At 40.8% G+C, this 20,699-nt stretch overlaps 2 protein-coding genes across 2 annotated transcripts; one reads left to right on the top strand and one right to left on the bottom strand.

Moving 5' to 3' along the window:
* Positions 1 to 10,702: 10,702 nt before the first annotated feature.
* LOC116718355 (uncharacterized) lies at positions 10,703 to 14,519 on the bottom strand. The gene is made up of 3 exons (XM_032560219.1): positions 14,047 to 14,519; positions 11,417 to 11,794; positions 10,703 to 11,307 (listed from the first exon to the last, which is right to left on the bottom strand). The coding sequence occupies exons 1-3, from the start codon at positions 14,237 to 14,239 to the stop codon at positions 11,099 to 11,101; spliced, it is 780 nt and encodes a 259-aa protein (XP_032416110.1). The 5' UTR covers positions 14,240 to 14,519; the 3' UTR covers positions 10,703 to 11,098.
* A 2,774-nt stretch (positions 14,520 to 17,293) lies between these two features.
* LOC116718693 (uncharacterized) lies at positions 17,294 to 20,331 on the top strand. The gene is made up of 2 exons (XM_032560886.1): positions 17,294 to 18,275; positions 18,393 to 20,331. The coding sequence occupies exon 2, from the start codon at positions 18,514 to 18,516 to the stop codon at positions 20,329 to 20,331; it is 1,818 nt and encodes a 605-aa protein (XP_032416777.1). The 5' UTR covers positions 17,294 to 18,275; positions 18,393 to 18,513.
* Positions 20,332 to 20,699: the final 368 nt, after the last annotated feature.

The raw sequence follows: 20,699 nt of genomic DNA, 5'->3' as shown, positions 1-20,699 counted from the left end.
TCAGCTGCACATCCATGATGCGAATCTCCCATTCCATCACATCCCAAAGGTTCTCTGTTGGATTGAGATCTGGTGACTATGGAGGCCATTTGAGTTCAGTGAACTCTTTGTCGTGTTCGAGAAACCAGTCTGAGACGATTCACGCTTTATGACATGGTGCTGGAAGTAGCCATCAGAAGATGGTACTAGTAGGCCCAAAGTGTGCCAGGACCATTGCACCACCACCACCAGCCTGAACCGTTGATACATTCAGGATGGATCCATGCTTTCAACTTGTTGACAAGAATTCTGACCCTACCATATATCAGACCAGACAACGTTTTTCCAATCTTCTATTGTCCAATTTTGGTGGACAAAATTGGACAACAGACAAAATTAGTGTCTAATTGTAGCCTCAGTTTCCTGTTCTTAGCTGAACGGAGTGGCACCTGGTGTGGTCTTCTGCTGCTGTAGCCCATCTGCCTCAGTTATGAAGAATGAAACCTATCCCTGCTGAAATAACATCAGCAATCCAAATATCTATGATGCCGAAAAAGAAAACTAGATGAAAATCCATCCATTTTTCTAACACCTTGACCTTTAGTGGGGTCAGGAGGAGCTGCTGCCTCTGTAGTGAATATTTCAGGTGAGAGGTGGGCTCACCTGGACAGGTCACCAGTCTGTCGCAGGGCAACACAGAGACAGACAGGACACCATGCACACACACTCACACCTAGGGAGGATTTAGAGAAACCAATTTACCTAAATTAACCTTTTGGGAGGAAGCCGGAGAACTCAGAGAGAACCCAGCATGCACAGGGAGAACATGCAGAAAGACCCCGGGCCGGGAATCGAACCCAGAACCTTCTTGCTGCCAGGCAACAGCTCTACCAACTGCACCACTGTGCAGCCCACAAAGAAAATATCGAGTATTATTATCTTCCACTCTTTTAGCAGTTTTCATGCTCACTGCCCAGTTTCTGCAGTTTCTCTTCCTGATCATGTTTACACCAGGAGTTCAGTCTGAATGAATTAATTACCATAAAACCAAAACTCTGATGTTCAAACTGCATGAGGTACATATGATCCAAATCCTCCTGGATCCTGAAAATAAATCTTCTACAGGTAAAAAATTCATTTTATAATGTTTAAATATCAAATATTGTCCATGCTCTGCAGAAACAAACTCACATGCTGTGGAGAAATATAGAATCAAAACTAATAATATTCATAATTCACTGATCAGATGATCCACTCCAGAACACTGAACTGACCCAGACTGTCAGGTTATGGAGATGATTTCCATAAAACCTGCTGCTGGTTGAAGATCCTCTGGCCTTTAAACATGTTTGGATCCTCACTAAAATATCTGAAAATTCATATTTAAACTTTGAACGTCACATGAATCTGTTTTCATCTGTTCTATAGTTTCATGGTTGGGATCACACTGAGATAAATGATTTTGAATATCTTCTTCTCTTCTGATAAACTGAATTATTTTTCTTTGACAGACCAGATTAACTTCCAGACATTTTGGTTTTAAAGTTCATTAATAATTTTGGTCAAAATGTTAACTGATAACTGTTCATGAATCTAAGGTTTTATTACAGTGAAGCTGCTGACTCAGGGAGTTTAAATGTGACTCAGCATGAAAAAAACAAGACAAACATGAAACCAGAAACATGATCTGTATAAAAATATAAACTTTTAATTCAGAAATGTTTTTATACAAAAAAATGTGAATCTTTTATATTTGACACTTTTTCCTTCCCAGAAAAAACTTTATCATTCAGTTTAAAGGTCAGACAGTAAAGGTCACATCATGCAGTGAGACTTTAGATTAACAGAGTTTAGATATAAAGAGATAACATATCAATAAAAACTGATCAAAGCTGGAATATAACTAACAGGCTGATTTATAGCATTATTTAAGTCCTTTACAGAACTTGAAGTGAAGATAATAAACTTCCTGCTCCGTTTCCTCAAAGAGAGCAAAACTGAGTAAAATTACACTAGAAATAAAAACTAAAGCTTATTCTGTAAATTACACATCAGTTCAATCAATGATTTAAGTTTTCTGTTAATGTTTTGCAATTATTCCCATATTTCTGTTTCTTTAATATGAATATCTACATCCCATTCTTGAATTGATGGTAAAGTTATGCATTTATGTTGTTAATGTAAAGTAAGAGCAGATTTCTGAACATGGATTAGAGCAGATTAAACATCATCTTTAGTGTCAATAAGAACTCAGAGAAAATACATTATTCATTTTTCCAATTATAGTTTCACATAATTTTATTATCTGTGGTGCCAACGCTGCACTAAGACATGTGTTGATGTGTTTGAATTGCTCTTGGTCTGATTCCTCTCGAGGACAGGTCTAATATTATTATTATTTTATTATTAATAATAATAATAATAATAATAATAATAATATGTCAGGTTTGACACCTATTAAAGACAAGTTGAACAAACACAGAAAAGACAAGAGAGTTAGATTCTTTTGTACTCGCGAGGAGAACGGACAGAGATGTGTTTACAGTTACAAATCTCCAACCGCTCTGAAACACATTTGTCTGCTCCTCTCTTTTTATTACATTCAGAGTCCCTATCACAGAGAGCACTGCAACTCTAAAGGGTGGGGTCAAAGCATTTTAGTTGCAGTGCTAATGACAATCACTAACTAAACACATGTTATCTTGCATTAAAACACAGAGTAAAAACAGAACAGGTCGTATATCTTCAAAGCGACGATTCTTCAGCTATCTAACCGTTCAAAGGAAGAAGAAGTTCCTGCTGAGCAATAAACCCCGTGAGCACGGTTATCACTGCTTCTCTTCAGGGAGGCCCTCTTGTGAAGATGGAGATAAAGTAGATCAAAACATACAGAAACAGTCTTTATGTTTAGGGAAAAGAAAACAATAAAGGCATATAAGACGGAACATCAAATATGAAACACTATTGTTATAAAGGAAACAACAAATATATGATAATATATACATTTCACCTAACATTCCCCCCCTATTTATCACATATTTGTTCCAATTCTCATATCCCTCCAAACGCAGCCACTTCAAACGATTTTCAGCCGGGAGTTCATTTTTAGGAACGCAAACATGCTTACACTCAGGGATCGCATTCAGCCCACAGGTTAGGGTCTGGATACAGGTTGAGAGTCGTCATCAGAGTATCCTTCGTCAGGCTCAGGATGTTTTGCTAACAAAGGATACATCTGTGCCTTCTGGTCGTCCATGGGAGAGATTGCTGTGGTAATGAGACGGTTAAACAAGGAACACAGGCAAGGAATACAACAACATCCACACAAGGTTAAACTTGCAGCAAAGACTGCAATTGATACTAAGATAGAGGACACAAGGGTTCGGTACTTTCCAAAAACATCCATCCATGCATCCCACATGGAAGTATTCACACCAGAGAGTTCTGTCATTTTGCCATTAAAGGTACGGAGACCCGCAATGGCCTTCGTCAGGCTCCCATTAGCTGCTGTGTTTGGCAGAAATGTGCAGCACCTTCCTCCAAAGATAGCACACACACCCCCTTTTTCAGCTAGCAGCATGTCAAGAGCAATGCGGCTTTAGAAAGCCATCAGTGAGGTAGCGGCCAGCTGCTTGTGCACCGCCTCGAAACCAGCCTGTGTCCAGTTGCCCAGTTTTTGCACGTTGTAATGGATGTAATTGATTCTGTCTACGTTTTTGTTTATCGTACACCACCAACAAATTGAAGATTCAAAACCAGCTGAAATTTGGTCGACTAATTTATATTCATCAGGTACACCGCGAGGGACGCCGATGGCGGCGATGTACGTGGGATCATCATAATTTTTTCCATGTTAGTTCGCGTTTCTCTAAATGATGCCACTGCTGTGGCAAAATGCTAGATAAGGTGTGAATTAGATCATTTGCGGACATAGGATAGACAGACACAGGTAACAATAAGGAAACTAATGCACAAAACCCTGTCACCTTTCGAGGTAATCTATCAAAAAGTCTGTCGTCACCGCACCACCACCAAACATCTGCACGAGAAACAGGGTTAAAGTCATTGTTTACAGTGATTACAGTAGAACACATGGTGTCTGAAAGATTTCCCAATCTTTTCCCAGACCCTGTTATATTTACACATGAGAAGTTACTCGGAGCTATCTTTAGAAGAAAAGGTTTCTTTTCATCTGCTGCTGTAAGGGGAAATATTGAATCATAAATCACACAGGTGCTATTAGGATTAGTCTTAGTCATTACTTCTAATAAACATTGTTTTGTGATGGTTGCTGGAGTCACACGAAGTAGAGGCCTTGGTTCCATACATACTACACAACACAACAGTCGTTCCCTGATGAAAACACAAAATAAAAACAAAAACAACATATTTACTCGCCATTTCATCAAAAGTGCATCAAACCTAAACTATCAAAATGTTATTTAAGAAATTTAACGGAAAAGTGAAACTTCTAAGATTTAAAACAGTAAAATGCTTATTTCTGGCAGTTTTAATGATTCTTTACAGCTACTAAAGACCCAAACTTTAGCTTCTCAGAAAATTAAAACATTAAAGACCAAAGAAAAAGGATTTTGAATAGAAATGTACCACAGCAAAATAATCTGGCTCTTCATTGAGAGCTGTATGCAAGCATATTACAGAAAGGTGAGTGGAAGGTCTGAATTCTGTCAATTAACCTTTAGCATGTTTTCCTGAACCAAAGGTCAGAACTTAAGGAGAACAACAAATCAGTATCAACAAAAAACCTCGTCGAGTATTTCTGTGATTAAATTTAAAACAACCCAACCCCTCTGACAACATAACAAGTCTGAATATGGCCATTTCATGAATACACACATTATTAGGTCCTTTACAATGCAATAAAATGTATCAAGTAAATAGTGATGGTCAGTGTTTCTCACACTACGTTACATATTGTGAGGTAGGTGTGCCTTCATTCCACGGCAGTGCTTCACTTATCACTACATATGCCTCATAAATAACCCTTAAAAATTCTTGTAATGAGTTTGTAGCCCTTCATATCTGCGAAACATCAAGAAATGAGAAAAACAAAAACAATGTGCAACAAAACTACAGATAAACGCACAGATGGACTAAGTACATGATCACAACTCAAAAGGCAGAGGAAAGCACTTTAAACTTTAGTTTCAGCTTAGAAAAGAGCATACAAAAGTTTTGACTGTTTGTATACTTGATTGTTTCTGAGATAAGTTAGGAAACTGTCTAAAAACACAAAGAAAACCTCAAAAAAGCCATTTCTAGTAGTCATTTGTAAACATTCATAAAAACTCCTTCTCCCATCCTACAAAAAGCTTTAGCTGAGCTGAACCAGGTGTTTATGTACAGATGTGGGAACATCTGCGATAGCTGGTAGGTGCAGCCTGAAATACTTTAAACAATAATCATTACATCAGGATGAGTCAGAATGGAAAAACAAAACAAAAACCAAACAAGATACCTGTATGGATAACTGCTAAAATTAAATTTATTTTATTTATTTTTTTGCTGACAATATACTGGGTGAGCCTGGGGGAGAGGTAACAATGTTGCAGGATTTAAAACAGTGCATCTTTCAATAGTTAGATGGGGTTGAGGTAAGAGAGTGGACCATACATGAGAGATGCCTGGCAGGTGATAAGAATGTCATATTGGTCTGCAACAGAAGGGCTGAGACGTCATGTGGTACTTTTAATGTTAATGGATGGGACAGAACTATAGGAGCACTAACTTCTACTGCCATAGAAGCTCAATGATGGCTCTCACACAGCGAGGCAAGGCACACGTCACACTATCTAGTTTAGAAGAGAAATATGCTACTGGTCTCATTTTAACACCATGTTGTTGAACCAGTACAGAAGTCATAAAATGACCTTTACAATCTACCATTTGAACAAAAGGTTTTCAATAGTTTGGTAGAGAAAGTGCTGTGCTTGACACAAGGGCCTGTTTTATTCTGCAAAGGGCCTCTTCTGCTTCATCTGTCCAACTCAGCGGAGAGGACATTTTAAGATCTTTTTCATACATCAATTTGCTTAAAGGAGCCACAAGTTCTGCATAATTGGGCACCCAAGTTCGACAATAGTTAGTTAGTCCTAAAAAGGACATCATCTGTTTTTTGTTTGTGGTTTGGGGGCTTGGAGAATTGTTTTTTTTCTATCCTCCAATATGGTTCATCCCCCTGCACTCAAATCATGACCCAAATATTTTACTTGTTCTTTACATAGCTGGAGTTTATTTTTATTGACCTTATGACCTTCTTCAGCTAAATGTTTCAAAAGCGCTAAGGTGTCTTGCTTACAGGTTTCCATGTTTGGAGAGGCTAATAAAACATCATCTACATATAACAAAATTTGGCTCCCTCCTGGGGGTTGAAATGTTGACATGCTGGCACTCATCACTTGAGAGTAGATTGTAGGGCCTTCACAGTAGACCTGGGGCAGTCTGGTATATGTGTACCTGTTCCCTTCGAAAGTAAAGGCAAACCAGAATTGACTCTCTTTATCAACAGGTACTGAGAAAAAGGCATTGCTGATGTCTACAACAGTGAATACCTTTGCATCTGATCTAAGGGAATTTAACAATGTGTGTGGGTCAGGTACACATGGTGCCCTCTGAATTACAGCATTGTTTACTGCTTGTAAATCCTGAACCATCCGCCATCCGACAGAAGGGGGCTGTTTTTTGACAGGAAAAATAGGAGTGTTGCACGGAGAACTTTCACACCGTACTACGACTCCTGCCTCAATAAGGTCTTTAATTACTGGTTTTATACCCTCCTGCGCATCCTTTTTTAAAGGGTACTGTTTCACCTTTGGTCTAAATTCAGTTCTAGGTCCAACTTGCACTGGCAAGGCTCCTTTCACGAGGCCAACATCCGTGGGCCCTTTAGACCATAACTTATCAGGAATGTCCTTTAAGAGAACTTCCTCTTCTTCTGTAAGCAATAGATGTCAGTGTTGTCTAGAGTGCAAACGCTGCCCCTTTTGAACCCATGCTGTCCAAAAAAGTGCTTTTCTAGTTAACCCAGTAGACGCACTAGTTGCCACATTTGTGGAGGTTGCCACCCAATCAGTGGCAGCTTCTCCTTCCTCGACGACCCCGCCCAATTTATCCCACTGCTCACTCTTATGTTTAAACAGGGACACATGTGGAGGTGTCCATGTTCTGTTCAAAAACTTTAATTCCTCTGGGAGGCTCACTGCTGCCACCGAGGTGTGTTGTGTGTCAGTGTACAGATAGGTCACTGTTATCTTGGCCGGGGTGACCTTGTTGAGCCTGGCTTCATAGTTCTTATCAGGCCCCGGAGTTGTTTTAACCCAAAGACTGATGTGAAGACTCTCAGGAGATCTTTGATCCTGCGGGGCAGAGACGGCTTTACGCCCCTCAGCCAGAAGAGTCTGTGCAATGTTGTGTGGAGGCCTGTTAGGCACATCCAATGAATAGTGATAATATGGTTCCCCATATCCAAGGACGACAAAGAAATCTTCCTTTTTTATTTCTGACCCCTGCCTCTAAAATCTCCTCTTCCTCGTCCCCATTGATAAAAAACTTGTTCCTCATTCTGGAGGAAAACTCCTGGAACCTTTTTCTTCTCTTTTACCACCTTCTCAGCATGAATAGCATGATTAATGTATTCATCTAAGGTTCCAGTCCCCAATCCTATGTAATGTTTAGTTACCCATGATCTTATTGTATCTTTTGAGAATCACCATCTATTTCTCCACCCCACCCGCTGCTTGTTGCTGCGTTATCTGCCTCCTTGACCCAGTTTCATTATCCTCGTTGCTGTAGTACATTACACATTTTTTCTTCTTTACTCTGTTCCACACTCCTTTTTTTTAAAATTTATTCTGCCCATTTTCTCTTTTTAGCGCTATTATCCTGCAGTAAAGTCAGTTTTTGTGAGTTAAGACGGCCGTCAAAGTTATAGTTTGTTATCCAATTATCCAAATGTTTTATTTTACCAGGATCCTGGGTTTCGACATATTTCCAGTCATTTGATGTTAAACTGTCTGTCGGCTTATTTTTACTCATCCCTTTCCCCATTTTTATGAAATTTGGCCCAGTTTGTCGACGCCTAGGGAGTCCTAAAATCTGGGGTTCTGTTCAGTAGGCCAGCAATTGAAACAACCTGTTGAGGTAACCCACGCTTCAACTCTTTCGAGTGGGGGTTCTTACCTCTGCATCCCCAAGAGGTTTGCTGGTTACAATCCTACTGTTTTATATGAGGTAAAATACCAAGTGGTATTTCTACCTCCAATCACTCGCACAGTCACACACACTCTTTTTTTTTTTCCTATTTTTTATTTTGTCGCGGAATTTAAGCGCCTGTTCTCGCAGGACTCCGCCGTCCTTTTTGCAACGGGTATTCGTCGGGCCCCGTCTCCCTGAACAGGAAGGCACCAGGCTCCGTCCACCTAACCACGGAATTTTGTGCGAGGACTCCGCCGTCCTCCACGGATTTCGTGCTCTATTTGTTACCTGTTAGAGTCTAGAATTGACAGGGTTTTCTGTGCGCGCAATGACCCTCAGTCACTCGCCACTTTTTAAACAAGAATCACTCACCCCCGTTGTCTTTCCCTGGAGCACCGTCAACCGTACAGACCGTGCGCACGGTCTGTACTGGGGTCGACCAGACCTGCTGGAATCCTTCCGGTATATTGGCGACCGGCAATCGAAGGACCAAGTAAATGTCAGGTTTGACACCTATTAAAGACAAGTTGAACAACACAGAAAAGACAAGAGAGTTAGATTCTTTTGTACTCGCGAGGAGAACGGACAGAGATGTGTTTACAGTTACAAATCTCCAACCGCTCTGAAACACATTTGTCCGCTCCTCTCTTTTTATTATCTTCAGAGTCCCTATCACAGAGAGCACTGCAACTCTAAAGGGTGGGGACAGAACATTTCATTACTTAGTTGCAGTGCTAATGACAATCACTAACTAAACACATGTTATCTTGCATTAGAACACAGAGTAAAAACAGAACAGGTCGTATATCTTCAAGGCGGCGATTCGTCAGCTATGTAACAGCTCAAAGGAAGAAGAAGTCCTGGTGAGCAATGAACCCCGTGAGCACGGTTATCACTGCTTCTCTTCAGGGAGGCCCTCTTGTGAAGACGGAGATAAAGTAGCTCAAAACATACAGAAACAGTCTTTATGTTTAGGGAAAAGAAAACAATCAAGGAACATCATATAAGTAACACTATTGTTATAAAGGAAACAACAAATATATGATAATATATACATTTCACCTAACATAATAATAATGGTAATTATTATTTACAGAATAAATAATTCTGTAAATAATTACAGAATTAATTATTCTTTTTTTTTTGTTCGTGGGGCTTTTTTTTTTTTTCTTCTACCACCACCTGCAGATCTCTGGGCTGTGAGTAAAATCAATTGGCTTGTAGCAGAAAGAGAATAAAGTGTGACACTGTGTGGATTTATTATTATAATAATAATAATAATAATGGTAATTATTATTATTATTATTATTATTATTATAATTAACCCCCCAGAAGGTGAGAATCATTAAAGCCCCTCCACCTCGACAAGGTAGCAATTCACGGAGGGGACACATGTTAGTGCAGGAATCATCCACAGATTGACCAGGTTAGTATTGCAATAAGCAAAGTAACAGATAATTAAATTATTGATCTTCCTGGTTTTTGTCACATTTACATTTAAATATGAGAACAAAATAAAAAATGTCCCAGTTGCTGACATTAGCTTGTTCTTAGGACTCCAAAAAGGGTGGGTAGTCTGAACTGTCGTTCGGCCCATAGGCACAAACGACAGTCAGGACCCGTCCCCCCACCCGTAGGCGGAGGGATGCTACCCTCTTGTTCACCGGGGTAAACCCCAACGTACAGGCGCCGAGATGGGGAGCAACAAGTATGCCCACTCCTGCCCATCGCCTCTCACCTTGGGCAACTCCAGAGTGGAAGTATGTCCAGCCCCTCTCAAGGAGACTGGTTCCAGAACCAGAGCCATGCGTCCAGGTGAGACCGACTATTTCTAGCCGGAACCTCTCGACCTCACACACTAGCTCCGGCTCCTTCCCCACCAGAGAGGTGACATTCCACGTCCCAAGAGCTTCTGCAACCGAGGATCGGACAGCCAGGGCCCCCTCCCTTGGTCGCCACCCATCACACAATGCACCCGACCCCTTTGGCCCCTCTCATAGGTGGTAGGCCCATGGGACGGGGGGGGCATGTTTCCTCTGCGGGCTGAGCCCGGCCGGGCTCCAGGGGTTAAAGCCCGGCCACCAGGCGCTCGCCATCGTGCCCCCCCTCCAGGCCTGGCTCCAGAGTGGGGCCCCGGTGACCCGCGTCCGGGCGAGGGAACACAAAGTCCAACGTTTTTATCCGTCATTGGGGTCTTCGGGCTGCACTTTGTCTGGTCCCTCACCTAGGACCTGTCTGCCTTGGGTGACCCTACCAGGGGCATGAAGCCCCAGACAGCTTAGCTCCTAGGATCATTGGGGCCCTGAAACCCTCCACCACGATAAGGTGGCAGCACAAGGAGAGGTCTTCCACACATGTTGGTTATAAAATTCAGTAATAACTTTGGTCATTAAGGTGTAAAATATGAACTGATAACTGCCCATGAAGCTGAAATTTGTATCATAGTGAACCTGAAATGTGAGTCAGCATGAAAAAAACAAGACAAACATGAAACCAGAAACATGATCTGTATTTATAAAAATATAAAGTTTTAATTCAGAAATATTTTTATACAAAATAAAATGTAATATTTTTACATTAAATTCTCACCAATAACATATTTTCTTTCCCAGAAAGAACTTTATCCTTCAGATTAAAGGTCACATCATGCAGTGAGACTTTAGTCAGTGTTAGTTAGTGCAGGAGTCATACACAAACACTCAGTGTGACTGATCAGGTTAGTATTGCAATAAGCAAAGTAACTGATCATTAAATTATTGATCTTCCTGGTTTTTGTCACATTTGCATTTAAATATGAGAACAAAATAAAAAATGTCCCAGTTGCTGACATTAGCTTGTTCTTATTGACTAAAGACGACGTTGTTTCTGCTTTGGCTGATGATCCAGAAACATCAACAACTTTCAGTCAGATCAACTGAGGATTCTCTGCATCTTCAGGGAGAAAAGAAGAAGGAGTCCTGATCTTCTTCCTCCTAATAACTGCTACTATCACCATGGAAACAGCGACAGCAGCGACAGCCACCATCAGGACAACATGACTTCGACTGACCCCTAACCCGTCTTTATTCCCTCCATCCTCTTTCCCTCCTTCTCCTCTGTTTCCATCCATGTTCCCTGCAGAACAGAACCAGGAATTAGTCTGATCCCACTGAAGATCATCATCATCTGATCTGAGATCCAGAACCAGGAAGCTGCTGGTTCTGATCCAGAAATAATCACTTACCTTGAGGAGGATTAGACTGTGCAGCAGCTACATGCAGCTGGATGATGGTGCTTTCTATGTTGGCTGTCTTCCTGCGTGTTTTGCTTTTTAGCTTAGCCTGGACAATGCACTCATACACTCCACTGTCCTTCTCTGTCACATTCTTTATAGTCAGATGGATTTGTCCATCAGTGGTGTTAAGGCTTTGGAGTTTTGTTCTGCCCAAGTACTGTTGATTCTGGAGAGCTTCATCAATCCGGTCATTCCTGTAGAGAAGCACATATCGTGGATCCAGGTCGTCTCTGGTCAGGCTTACAGCTGAGACTTTGCTGTTCCTGTCAGCTCTACATGGCAGATCGACGTTCTGTTGTCCAGGTTTTGCTGTGATGTTTACAGGATCTGCAAAAACAAACAACAACAAAACACAATCATCCAGAGTTCAGCTTCTGACTTCAATAATCCAACAGAACACAAAGTCTAAAGTTACTGTCTGTTTACATAAAAGATCATCAGGAAGATCTAGACATGATTGTTTCCTCTTTATTGCTTATGGACGTAACTATGATCAAATAATGATATCTGCAGGTAGTTCATAACAACCATCAGCAGCAGGTGCCCCTCCTCCCCCAGGATGTGTTCTGGGGGAGGAGAAAATACCCTAACCCAGAAGGGAGGAGGTTGTGTTCTCCCCCAGGAGTTCATCCCCTGGGGGAGAACACCCCAGGGTTTGGAGAGGTTAAATTGTTTGGAGCAGAACTTTAATTCAATTAATTCAAACATCTTCAATCTACCTTTAGATCCTGATAAAAATGTTTTTTACATTGTCAAAAATTAAACAAACAAAAATATGTTAGAAATACCGTATTTTCCGCACTATAAGTTGCACCTAAAACCCTTCAATTTTCTCAAAAGCCAACAGTGCGCCTTATAATCCGGTGCGCCTTATATATGGACCAATATTGAGCCACAACAGGTCTCACAACTACGGTAAGCAGACGCCGACTTTATTTTCCCCCGTAGAAGAAGAAACGCAGCCAGCGGTGCACGCTGGGTTTTGTGTAAAGACCCCAAAATGGCTCCTATTAAGAGACACGCTTACAACGCAGAGTTTAAGCTCAAGGCGATCAGTCACACAGTAGAACACGGGAATGGGCTCTTTGCACCTGGCGCTCTGACGTCACAACTGCATGCGCAAATGCGGCTCTTTTTTCGCTTTGAGTTACCATGACAGCTAGAAAAGACAAAGTCTTATTTCAGACGCACATAAAACAATACTATGAACATTGCTGTCTTCCTAATATAATGGGCTTTTAAGTTTTCATGGATTTCCAAACGGTCCTGAATTAAGAAGATGGTGGCTTGTAAATATTGTTGCTACCAGTTAAAGCTAACGCTGCACAGCAAAGTTTACAGCCTTCACTTCACTCCGGATCAACTTGTTCAGCCTAAAGCAGAAGGTAAAGGAGCCTCCTGTGTTATTTCCATGGAATCACTTCTGTATTCAGCCTGAAAGAGTTTATGGGAACCAGAGAGCAGACCAGAGCCAGACAGCCGAGCTACTGATCCGCCTGTACACACTGCTGTAAACACCGTCCTGCTTCACAAGAACATGCAAAACTAATAAAGCGAAGTAACATGGAGACCTTAAGGAACACGGCCATATTTTTCTAAAAGCAACAACTGAACCTGAACCGTCAGCTGAACTAGAACTCTGACACCAGAGCTGCTCTACTGTTAAGCTATGGGCTTGTTGTTCCTCAGGCTGCAGAAGCAAAAAGCCTGAACCGTAAAATCCCCGTTACTTGGTCTCTGACACTAACGACAATAAACCACGTAATATACTTGAACATAAGGTAAAAACATTGTCCGTTAGAATGGATGAAAAATGTTTAGATACTTAAATAGCACATTTTTACAAGAAAAATGTCTAGCATAAGCTAAAGCTAATGTTAGCCACAAAGTTTAAAGAAAGTAAAACTCACCTTCGTATCTGTGTATAACGAGGCGAACATGTTAAAACCTTTCTCCAGATTATTGTCGGGGCTTCGGATCGATGTTCATCATTAATTGTTACCTTGGACAAGCCCTGCAAACACCCAGTGGAAAGAGCCTTTTTCAATAGATCAAAACAATTGAGCCGCTTTTCCCCAAACGCTGAAGCTGAGGAGCAAAGAGCCCATAGAGCAGCAGCAGCGAGAATTTAACATGAACAATCAATGGTGCGGAAGTGGAGGAAGCAACAGCTGTTCATTTTGGGAATGAAGGGAGTTTTCAGAACGCTGGTTTGTAATCTATTAATAAAGTTTGACTGACCTATCTGACTATTTTGTCGACATTCCCTTTATCGCAGTTCCATCTAATGGATGCATAACATAACCCCAGCCTCTACTGTAGCGTCTAGTCTATGCGCCTTATAATGCGGTGCGCCTTATATATGAAATTTTTTTTAAAATAGGCCATTCATTGAAGGTGCGCCTTATAGTGCGGAAAATACGGTAATCTAAATTGGTCAACATAAAAACCACCTGAATCTTTTTAAGAGTTTTTTAACCCCACATTTGATCAAGAATCAAAATCAATGAAAATCATCCTGATTAGTTTCACAGGAGGCTCAGTGTTGCTGCTCTGATGAAGATATTATAACTGCTCACCTCCACAGAGAGACTGATCCATGAAGCACAGAACAAAGCAGAGACAGATGAAGTTCTTCATGGTGTTTCTCAGTAAGATCCTGAGCTCAGGCTCGATGTTATGCTGCCTGCTGCCTGTTGCTGCCTGTTGCTGCCTGTTCTTAAATAGTTCTGACTGTTTCACTGCACTGTAAGGCACACCCATGCAGAGCATTATGACACAACAAGCTTTTCATTGGCTGAGGAAGAAAAAGAGATCTGTGCACACTGAGCTTCTGTCACAGAAAGCCACTCCCACATACCCTGTTCCCTGTATTTCCAGTCTGATCTGGTTCTTTACTGGTTTGTGATCAATGTCCAAGTTTCTCTTGGCTGGTTTAAAGTCTAAGAGCCAGTTCAGCTTCACTGCTCAGTAAAGTTAAAGCCCAGAATCATCACTTGCTGCCTTTCTGTTTCTAGCTTGGGTTTTTCTCTCATTATTGGATATTCTCCATTTATTTTTATTATTTTAATTTAGAGTTTCTTGTTTATTTATGTTTGTAAATAGTTTATAATCATACATTGATTTATTACCTCTAATATTTCCTCTGCGTTTACTCCCCTTCTGTTTCTTCCTTTGTCCATTTATTCACAGATTCCTTCTTTCTCATGTTGTTTGCTCTGAAGCAGCATCTTTTGACTCTTTTAGAGGTTAAATAGAAAAGGGGAAGATGAGGCTTGGGAGAAGCTGGTGGACGGAGATTCAGAGTAGCTTCTCTCCTTTTGGTTAATATCTGTGAGCTGAGATCCGGAATGGAAAATAAAATGATTCCTGATGTTAAAAAGTCACACATCAACACACCACCTTCATCTGGTCTGGACCTGCTGAGAGAGAATATGAAAAATAAAACAGACTGGAAGAGATTTGCAAAGATGCAAATTTGGTATCATGCAGATCATTTCAGAGTTAATTTACAGATCTTGACTTTAACATTTTAAAAGTAATCTGCAAATGAACAGACAAAGCAGAAAACAAATTAAAAGCTACAAATATTAGATAAAACAGACAAATTTAATTTGACACTTTCTGAAAACCTGCAATACGCAGTATGGAGGTCTGGTCCTGCCAAAATTGGTAACAAATGTAGAAATGAATAAATGACTTGCCAAAGTAAGTAAAATGCTAAATATTGCATTCACAAAAATAAAAATGACTTCTTTCATTACATAGTGGAACATAAATCTGATTATGTTTCTCATTTTCACTATTAATGTAATAATGTGAATGTTATTTAATTTCCCTTTTTTTCCAGTCTCATGGTTTCTGTCATGGAGTGGTGTGGAAAGCAGTGAGGGAAAAGCAGCAAACCCAGGTTGAAATGAAATTATGTTTTTTAATGGTGAGAATAATCCAAACAGTCCAACAACCAGGCAGCACAGCTGAGCTGAAGCAAAGGCTCAACGCCGGTAGCAACTGGTGAAACGAAGGACAACAAGTTAGTGATGGATCATCTGAACCAGGCTTCATGTACCGAGTAATGAGGGGGCGGGTCCGATGAAGCCCCGCCCCGAGGCTTGTCTGGTCTTGTTGAAAACCACGTGACTGGCAACAAACGATGCCTCACGTTGCATGGGTCACATGACTGCTTCATGTTGAGTGTCGGTTTTCAAAATAAAAGCATGATGAGCTGCTGCTTCATGATTATTGTATTTGATCCATCAGAGGAGGATTTGTCTTCAGCAGCAGCTGAAATAAAAGGAACCTTTTATAATTTATGTGTATTAATGATTTTGATGATGGCACTCATCATCAAAATGTAATGTTTGTTATTGATTTTCTCAATTGTTGATTATGGTATATTTTATGACTTTATATTTGTGGTTTTTATTATTTAAAGCTCTTTGAAATTGTTGTTACTGAAATGTGCTGCACAAATAAACTTGATTGAAAAGGAGCCAGTGAGAAAAAACAATCTGACATCTGGGAAAACTTTGAGACAATCATTCACAAGATTCTTAAATAAAAATAATTAAACCTTCACCTCCACAATTATCACCTTCTTGAATTTCCACTATTTCTTTGTTCTGCAAAAATATATCAGCCTCTAACAGCAGAAACAGACTAAAGCTGCTGGAAGAGTAAAATTCTGGCTGATGAGTAAAAATATAAAGGATCAGATCAGAGAGCCAATAGGAATCCAAGAAAAAGAGAAATTATGAAGAATTTTAGTTTTTAGGAGGCAAATCAAAACTTATAGAATAAAGAAAACTGTCTGAACAACAAGCTGCACTAAATCACTAAAACATCAAATATTTATTGTCAAATCAGTGGATGAGGAAAGAAAACAGCCACTGACAATCAGCAGATACCAGGATTAGTTTCTCTATTAATCACTTTAATAACTGAAAAAGATTAAATAGGATTTAATTGACTCTCCTGTTACTAAACATGACTTTGACAAAAACCTGGAACAATATTGCATTTACTGATGTTTTTAAGTGACAGGCTGCCACAGTTCCAGCAGCTGATGTCACTAGTGAGAAATGAATGAAGCATCAAGTGATGAACCTTTGGGTGAAGCAAAGCTTCACTGCTTCATGAAGCTTCATTTGACCATCACTACAACATGCAGCCAGGGCAAAGACCAGACAGAACTGACCAAACAACAGCCAGACAAGAACCCGGCGAGGAACAAGGACCACAGGTGGAGTTAAATACACAGCAGGTGATCACAGAACGAGACACACCTGGGAACAATCAGGGGAGACAGGACAACACGGAGACTCAGGACACAGAAACTCAAAATAAATAATCAAATCACAACAGTTTCCTATTTTTAAAATTCTATAGTCTTAAATTGAACCCATAAATTCATTTTGATCTAGAGCAGTAAAATAACTGAAAGCAGGAAATTCTCAACCTTCAAGTTTCCTTCAGTCTTACTGATGAGTTTGTTCTGAGAAGCTTTGAGTCTAAATACAAACATCATACAGTGAAAGAAATAAAAAACATTAAAATGCTGTCATCAGAATCATCAAGCAAATATACATCAAATATATTGATCAATATTTCATTTACTACTAATAAATAATCATCTCTGACCAGCTGGTTTCATGTCTGTCCTGAGACAAATCATGACAGAAGAGTTCACATCATGAAGAGGAACAATGGAGGGAACATTTCAACTGCGGCTGCTCAGTAAGTACAGAGTCAAAGTGTTAAAGTTTGAGTTAAAGTGTTTTTTTATTGTTTGCTGTTATAGTAACACAGAGTAGTTTTAATAGTGTGGAATAAAATAATTATTTACAGTGTGTTTACTTTTATTAGAAGTTTATTTAATATTAATCTTACAATGTTTAATCATTTATTATGTCTCACTCAGTCTTACAGAGTCATTGTTTCTCTTTTTAGCCTCAGTGTGTCAGAAGCTTAGCAACAGGCGATAAGTAAATAGTTGTCATACCTTGAGGAGGGACAAGACCAGACCGACGGCGGAGCGATTATTATTAGACACAGAATATTCTGTCAGAAACCCATTTTTAACTGAAAGTTGCATTTTTCTCTGTGTGTGTATTAATCTGATTAGCTCCTTGGGAATGTTGGTGGCGACACTCTGTCTGCGGGAGAAGGACAGTATACAGTATATGTAGAGAGGTGATTCCTTTGTCTAGTTAGATCTCTTCTGAGTTCTCCATCTGTGCAGATGTGAAATAAAGCTGTGTTTTGTTCTTTCTCTTTAACAAGGTTTGGACTTTGTTAATTTTTCTCGCTCCACAATTTGGCGTCACGAACAGGATTCTTCCCGGTTCGTCCTTCCGGTGGACAGCCAGGAGAGGGCTGATCACCAAGACCCTCATCTCCATAGCAGGCCTGTCAGAGAGCGAGGGCTTTTCTGGAACTCCACCGGATGGATCGATCGAGACAGAATCCGACAACCTGGTCTGGGGGAGAACAAACCAGCAGTGTTTAAGGTAAAAAGGCTGTTTTCAAATATATGTAAGAAATTTAGAGGGTTTTAGGCTTAAAACACCTCAGAGTTAGATTTTCCTGGGCGTAGGAAATCTAAAGTCTAAAGTAAAAGGTTTTTTGAAGGATTCTCCTGGGCGTAGGAAATCCAAAACAGTATTCAGAGTCTAGGCTTAACTCTGAAGGAATTTTAGTAGGTTATTTTAGGCTTAAAATAACTGAGGATTTTTGTAGATTGTTCTAGGCTTAGACAATCTATAAAAAGGTTTTCCTGATTTAGAAAAATCAGAGGGTGATCACAAAGGTTTTACTGGTTTAGAAAAATCAGAGGGTATTTATAAAGGTTTTCCTGATTTAGAAAAATCAGAGGGTGATCACAAAGGTTTTACTGGTTTAGAAAAATCAGAGGGTATTTATAAAGGTTTTACTGGTTTAGAAAAATCAGAGGGTGATCACAAAGGTTTTACTGGTTTAGAAAAATCAGAGGATAAATAATAAAATAAATAAATAAAAAAAAAAAAAAAAAAAAAAAAGAGGGGAAAATGGGAGGAACTTTTAATAAAGGTCAAAATACTGAAGAATACGTTCCATGTGGCCCAGAAATAGATCATATGGTTAGAAGTCATGGTAGAGTTTGTTGTCAACATGTTCCACAGTGGCACACAGAGTTTGGTTTTCCTAAGAATGGCAGCTTACAGGTAGACCACATCAGAGACTTAGAGCAGAAACTCTTAGCACAACGTGCCAAACTGATGCAACACACAAAGATTTCAAAGGCACACCTGCAAGCATTACAATCACACGAAGAAGCATTCAATCTCTGGAAAAGAGAAGCCTTTTGCAGGGATCAAAAACACCAGAGTAAACTACAGATGGTTCAGAAATTTGCACACAAGGGGAATGAAAAATATAAGACTAAAAAAGAACAGGAAAAATCTAATAAAACAAAATGTGTTTCTTCTCACGCATGTACATCACTGGCTGTACCTGGCTTGAGTCCAACGGCACCAACTGACCCTTCAGCAAACCCATCTGTGGCTCCACTCTACCCAGCACTCCAAGTCCTTGGAACTCCACCACCGTACCGTCCAAAGACTGATGGTCCAGGACCGAAGAATCCATTCTGGGATCCCTCGGACGACTCCCTGCCTCTGGCTATCCTCCACCAATCAAAGACTGAGCAGAAACCCCATCCTGTTGACCTTGAGCAACAACAGGACCAGGACAGAGTTCCCTCACGAGGCATGAAAGGCCCGCCTCCACGACCCCCTACAACTGAACATGGTCGTCACCTTCGCTCCAAAGACCAACCCCTGACCCCACCATCACCTGGCATCTCTGGAAACCGGTACAGAGGACAGAAGGTTGAAACCTATCCCATGGTTGAAGTCCCTGGCCTCAAAGGCCCTGACCTTCTCTACAGAGCTTGGGGACCAGATGACCTCATTGCTGTAGCTAAACAGCACCTTCCCCCTATTGAGAAAGGAGGCAGAGCCATCGCTGAAGCCCTAGAGTATCTCAGCAAAACCATGAGACCAACGACCTATGAACTTAAGACTGTTTTGCTCCATGTTTATGGTCCAACTGTGGTCTCCAAACTTGGTCCAGTCTTTTCACAAGATCTCCGTCTAAGAGGAATGGATAACCCTGACGGAACCGACAATCCACTCAATGCTGACTACAACAAGGCTCTACGAAAAATAGGTGAAGCCTTCATAGAGCAGTTTCCAGTCCGCCCCTGCTACAATGTCATCTCAGCCTGCATCCAAGGTCCAATTGAAGGTTCAAATGACTTTTACAGACGCCTGTTTGACATTTTCTCAGCTCACTCTGGTCTAGAAGTCCCCAAAAATGACTGGATGGGTAATGATCCGGCTGGTCCCTTTGAACTGCTTCTCTGTCAAAAGTTCCTGGAAGGACTGAGGCTTGACATCAGAGATGGAATCAAAATGTCCTACATTGGATGGGACATCACACCAAGAATTAAAGAACTTCTGCTTCATGCCCAACACAATGAGAAACTCTGCAACGATCGCCAGAAGAAGAACAAAGACCGCAAAGAAAAGCGCATGGAAGATGCTCAGCTCACCCTGATTCAACACATCACTGCTCAGAACTCCAACCACCGCCCACCTGCAGTTGATCAATATGGAGGTCCCTCACAAGATCCATGTTTCAATTGTGGCCAGATTGGACATTGGGCTCGAGAATGCCCTCAGAAAAAGCGAGACAGAAGCAGAGGCAGAGGTTTCCACCACCATCAAGGACGTCCAAACCCACGTGGCGGCTTTGGCCCACGCGGCCGAGGGTTCCTAACTCGGGGTGGTTTCAACAATCAAAGAGGACATTATTCCACCTGACTAGAGCCAGCAGCTAGCCCGGTGCCGTTGGATCAACCCATGGTTCAGCAAACTGCAAGTACCAGCACACACACATATATGATATATCATCAAAATGCATATCAGAAGTTGCCAATGTTGACAGTGCAAGTTAAAGGTGTTGACATACATTTTTTAGTAGATTCCGGGGCCACCCAGTCTCTGATAAAACATGAATGTCTCCCTAGAGCTCCATTATCTGGAAAAACAGTTCATTCCACGGGAGCTTCTGGTCAAGTAACACCTGAACCAGTCACAAAACCATTGAATCTCATTGATCCTTTCACGGGACAGGAACTGACACATCAATTTTTGTTGTCACCTGTCTGCCCAATTAATCTATTGGCTCG

This window comes from Xiphophorus hellerii, chromosome 4 (genome assembly GCF_003331165.1).
Source record: "Xiphophorus hellerii strain 12219 chromosome 4, Xiphophorus_hellerii-4.1, whole genome shotgun sequence".
NCBI classification, from domain to species: Eukaryota; Metazoa; Chordata; class Actinopteri; order Cyprinodontiformes; family Poeciliidae; genus Xiphophorus; species Xiphophorus hellerii.
Note: the sequence above shows the minus strand (reverse complement) of the source record. Positions and strands in the feature narration are given on the sequence as shown.